Source organism: Gavialis gangeticus, unplaced genomic scaffold, assembly GCF_001723915.1.
Source record: "Gavialis gangeticus isolate Ggan-Ray unplaced genomic scaffold, GavGan_comp1, whole genome shotgun sequence".
NCBI classification, from domain to species: Eukaryota; Metazoa; Chordata; order Crocodylia; family Gavialidae; genus Gavialis; species Gavialis gangeticus.
Window position 1 is genome coordinate 9,112,989 of NW_017728991.1, and position 5,386 is coordinate 9,118,374.

General features: G+C 44.5%; 1 protein-coding gene across 1 annotated transcript in view; it reads right to left on the bottom strand.

The window, feature by feature from the left end:
- The window catches only part of ANKFN1 (ankyrin repeat and fibronectin type III domain containing 1), a 108,820-nt gene that overhangs the window by 17,415 nt on the left and 86,019 nt on the right, over positions 1–5,386 (bottom strand). Inside the window, exons 10-12 of the mRNA XM_019515126.1 lie at positions 3,829–3,928; positions 2,142–2,274; positions 213–329 (exon numbers count right to left, since the gene is read on the bottom strand). Coding sequence (XP_019370671.1) covers positions 213–329; positions 2,142–2,274; positions 3,829–3,928 — 350 coding nt within the window. The remainder of the gene's footprint in view (positions 1–212; positions 330–2,141; positions 2,275–3,828; positions 3,929–5,386) is intronic.

Genomic DNA, 5,386 nt, shown 5'->3' on the forward strand with positions numbered 1-5,386 from the left:
TTTCTCTCTTTTCCTAAGATTTACTTTTAACATAAACCCCTTCCTTCCACCTGGCAACACAGGCTCAGCTGCTTGCTTTGTAGTAGGCAATAATGCTTCTCCAAAGAAAAGGCCTAGTGGGAGTGCTGAAGCAAAGGACAGCTGGCAGCAGCTTCCCCCAGAGACCATAAACGCACTAAAGTTAATGGCTGAAAATATGCAGCGCAACTAACCTGTAACTGTGCTGCTGCTGAAAGCATCTTTTGCCTGGCTTGAAGTGCTGTTGACGAGGACACGGATATGGACATATTCTGCCTCAGCCACCTGATATCATCCCACATGCAAGACAGCTGCAAAATACATGTCACAGTTTAATCTTCTTTGCTTTCCATATTTACAAAACCAGCATAATTGTTTGTATGTCTGGTGGGGGAAGGGACTGAAAAGCAGATTGCACTTAGGAAACAATCACCAGATATTCTTCACCTTGACTTTCTCTGAGTGATAATAAAGCATCTAGTCAGACTTATAAAGCATCTAGTTTAGTACAAATCCATCAGGCTATAGAAAAAGAGGTGATTCCAGGTACAGCATGGATTTATTTCAGTTAGTCTGTAAATCCTCATGAAAGTTTGTGCAGCATCCTCTGGGGCTCAGCGATGTCTTTACCCCCTAGGACAACCATAATAGCAAGTCTTAAAGCCTTTGATCAACCATTAACATTCATTTAGTCTTTCCTTTTTCTCTGGCCTGCAAAAACCCCCTCACATAACCCTGACTAGAAATAGTTTATGCGAGGTTAGATATTTTTCAAGGAGTGACTGCTGCTGTGGCTAGAGCCTTCCACACTGATTGACTGGTTAAGCAGGGTTGAACCCTTAAAAATATCATAGGAAACCCCCCACCAAAGCAAAAAATAAGACAGATCATCACTTATCATCATTTACTAACAGGTTAGACAATGAATTTGTATAAGATAGTTTGGATAGGAATGATCCTGCCTCAAGCAGGGGGTTGGACTAGATGTCCTCTGGGGTTAGGAACAGAAGTTACACATAAACCAGTTTAGGTCTTCAGAAAGTGGTTTAAACCTGTAACAGAACAGAAGTTCAGTACATATCAGCCAGTTTCAAAATGGCTGAAATTGGTTTAAGATAAACCTGGTTGAATGTAGTATCAGACATAACTGATTTGGATCAAACTGGTTTATGAAACTTCTGTCCCAGACCCCTTCCTGGTTTAAGTTAAATCAGAGTCCCCCAGCATCCAAGCATGCTATCCAGCCCTCAGCTGTGCTGTGCTGTGCTGTCCTGTCTGCTCCAGCAGAGAAGGCATGGGTGACTGGTGCTGCCTTAGTCGGCAGTGGGGGGGCATGTGCCCTTCCTCCCCGTGACCTATCCCACTGACTGGGAGGGGGAGTCCCTCTGCGGCTTATCCTGCCAACTGTGGGGGGGTGCCCCCATGGCCGATCCTGCTGAACTTCTGGGAATGGCTACATCTGCTTCTGGGAGCAGGTGCAGCAATCAGCCAACACTTGCAGGGGGGCACCAGGGCGGAAGGCAGGGACTGCCCCTTACAGGCAAGTCCTGGCTGCGGTCTGGTGTAGGAAGGAGGGTTAAACCCGGCTTCCCTCAAATACAGAGCTTCCCTGCCCTGCTAAACTTACTGAAAGTTACTGCTGGCTGCAACTGTGGATTAGAAATCCAAGAGGCACCTGGAAGCAGGAAGAGGAAGTGATGAGCAGCCCTGCAGAGTCCTGCTGCTGTGATTCTGGACTGCACATCCCAGAGACCTTGGGGCAGCAGGAAGAGGAAGCAAACACAGCCCATGCTGGCCATATGTCAGAGAGCTGTGCTCTAGTGCCCCCCAGCTTCTGGCCTGAGCCACTGCAGGCATGTGACTGCATTTCCTGAATCAAAGGTAAATGTGTGTCCCGTTGTTTCTCAGTTTAATCTCTGAAACTTAGACTAACCTGCAAAGACTGAATTGACTCAGCCTCAAGTTTTTTAACTGTCTGTACTTAGCCTGGAAGTCCCTTCCAGCCCTACTTTTCTATGATTCTGTGATCACTTAGCTCGTGTTCTGGTAACAAACATCCAACATCTCTGCAACTTCTAGTACATGACAGTGGGAAAACACATATGAAATTAGGTTCCTGTTACCTTGGTGAACCACAGAAAATCATGCATAATGGAACTAGTATGAGAGTCATCAATTTCCACAATTGGGATTTGATCTTCATTGGTTACTAACAGGTTGTCTTTGTAATAAAATATAACAGCTAAGTAGAGCCCCCTACAAGGAAAAAAGAAATATAATTAGAGATCTCTCACAGTGATACGAACCAAATGCCCCGGATATGCAAAACAGAGTAGTCTGTAAGGTCATAAACGGATGATTTTGATCATCTGATTGGACCTGCTGCATAATCAAAGCACTGAACTTCCCCGACTGATTCAGGCAAAATGTTTGTCATTGCAAATGGTTAGAGACTGCTACAACACAGTTATCTATGGATCTGATCATGCACTCCCTGCCCATGTAAAACCAGATCAATTTTGCCCGGTTGGGATCATTACATCATTTTAGATCAGAATATTTGCTAGTATTTTATAACAACAATGGGGTTCTGCTGTTGTATAAATCTGGAGAAACTGACAGGATAATTATGTAACCCTGTAACCACATGATTTGCACACCGGATCTGAAAAAAAGGTTTAGAGAAAGGATTCCTCTCAGGATTTATGCTCACACTTAGTTACACTCATTCGCCAGTCACTGCAGAGGAATGGAAGATCCTGGAGGGTTTGTTCTTTTTTCAAATTCTTATCAAAATACAAAGAAGGAAAAGCAAACTAAGTGCTCTTGTAATGAAAGAAGAATTAATCCAGTGTGGCTAACTTCCACTGGCTGAAACCAAACCATCGTGGCTTAGAGCTGCCCGAGTCATGCCAGGTTGCAGAACTAACCTGAAGTACTTGGGACTTCTCAGGTGGGTTGCTTGCTGCTGACAGGGCATTCAACATATATGTAAACAGGTTGTGGGAGGCCTCAATTTTATGTTCCCAATTATGAAATCCCTTTCATGAGCAGCAGCACCAGAGTTTCAAGAATATTAAAATTACTATACTGTAGGCCTATGCAAAGTAGCTGGTGTTCGTTTGGATTTGGACAATTTGGGGGATAGTGATTCGATTTGGCGATTCGAATCACTGTCCCGAATCGATTCAGCCGAATCTGATTCAGAGATTCAGGGGAGTGGGAGTAAGGGGGGCTGGGGGAGCAGGGCGGTTGGGGGGGCTGGCAGGGGTCCCCCCACGGTCCCCTCCCCTCTCCCCCACTCCTAGTACTTACCAGGTCAGAGTCAGCTGCTGCCACTGGGGACTGCCCAAATCATCAAAGCTCTCCAAATCTTTAAGATTCAGAGAGCTTTGAATCGATTCGGACCTTTAAATTGGCCCCCTGATATGATTAGGATTTGGAGATTCGGCCACCGAATCAGGCCGAACCTCCTCCAAATTGAAATCAGCACCCGAAGCTTCGCACAGTCCTCCTATACTGTATTTTTGCATAAAGGGTGACAATTTCAAGCCAGCTCCCACTGATAACAGTGGAAAGATTTCTATTGACTCCCACAGGAGCTGGATCTGGCTCAAGGAGCTTCAGTTTCCATCAGACATACCAGTTTTCCACCCATGTAACCTTATCACAGTTATTTCTGATGTCCTGCCATTTAAATCAGAGGAGAGGCTGTGTGATCTCATGTCAAAGATGCCAATCGCGTTTGGATCCAGACATCAATTTTTAGCCAAACTCGGCATATTTTAGAAGTGAAATCAGTGAACAAACCGTTTCAATGTCTTCACAAACTTGTTTGAAGAGTGGAAAAGATGCTTCAGGCTCCTAGAGACTGATTGCTTGCGCCCGGCATTCTGCAACTTAGACCCTTCTAAAGCAGAAAAACAAGGAAACAAAACGAGGAGACATCAACTTCAGTTTCTATTTAAAGAAAGAGTCTTTGCCCCTTCTAGTCCTGATACAAAATTTCAAAATGTGCCTGTGTTGATTTCTTACAGCAGACAAGGACTGAAGAAACTCACCCTTCTTTACTTATGTTTGCATATACTCTTGGTGATAAGATAAAAGTGAACTCCTCATGCCAATGAACTCAGGCCTGGAAAAAATATCCCTGTTTTGTTCCCCAGCCAGAACAGGCCTGACCCATAATCATGCGTCGCTGTTTGGGCCAGTCAGAAATGGAATCTGAACTTTGCAAGTAATCTTTGTAATTATAACGGGCATAAACCAGCTGGGAAGATCTAATTTTTAGGTTGTCTGGTATTTTCTGAATTGTGCAGCTTAAGCTACCGGCAACGTCAAAGCTGCTAGTAACAGAATGACAGTCTCCCACTTTGGCTTTAACAAATGTGGTGATATCAGGGAGAGATTTAACAAAATATTTTTCTTCATTTCAATGACATCAGCTGCCACTTGACTGAGAAGGATCAGTTCCATCTTTTTCTAAGCAACAGTTTGTATTTTCATTAACTTTTTTTTCCAGCAAATTCAGGACTTCCTAAGCTAAATTTGTTCTAGAGTTAGCAAGAGTCCAAGCACCAGCCATTGAAGTTGTCCCTCAACCTCTTCACAGCCAATTGGAAGTCTGTGATAAAAGGGCCAGACTTTGGATTGGATAGAATTGGATTCACATTCCAAAAGATCCAATCGGATTCCAAAAGATCAACGCATCAGCGTCAGCACAAAACTCAGACATTTACTAAAAAATTAGATTAACCATTTGTTGTTCAATTGCTTTTCACTTTTCCGTATCTCTCTGCTTCGTGGTATTCCTAGGACTCTGCTCTTACTTAGGGCCGGATCCAGTTTCCTTTGAAGCCAATAAAACAATTCTCAGTGGGAGTTGGGACCATTACGAAAGCTCTCTACGCTGTGTAAATGTAAATACTGTTAAAGGACGTGCCAGTAGACGGTGATCAAGAGTACACAGCATTGTTCATGGCTTTTGAATGGCCTCTAGAAGTCACTGTCATTGCAGAACTGGGAAGTGCAGTACGCCCTAAGCAGTTTTCAGCAGCGGCAGCACCTTAAACTGGTTTGCTGTTGAGTAAACTCCATTGACTTGAGTTCTCATTCCTGTTTAATACTGGTATATGAAAGGAAAGAATCAGTCCCAGAGATTTAAGTCTTAGGGCAGTGGGGGCCACAAACTGGCCCTGCACCCTTCCCGAGTGCCACTCTGATCCCCTTCCCCTCCCTGATCTGTTTTCTGTTTCCTGCCCTGTGCTCCCTCCCAATCACTTTCTGCTTCTTGCCCTGTTCCTTCGGTGCTGCCTGCCCCCTTCCCAGTCTGCCATGCACCACACAGAGACTGCCCATGCCACTTGTG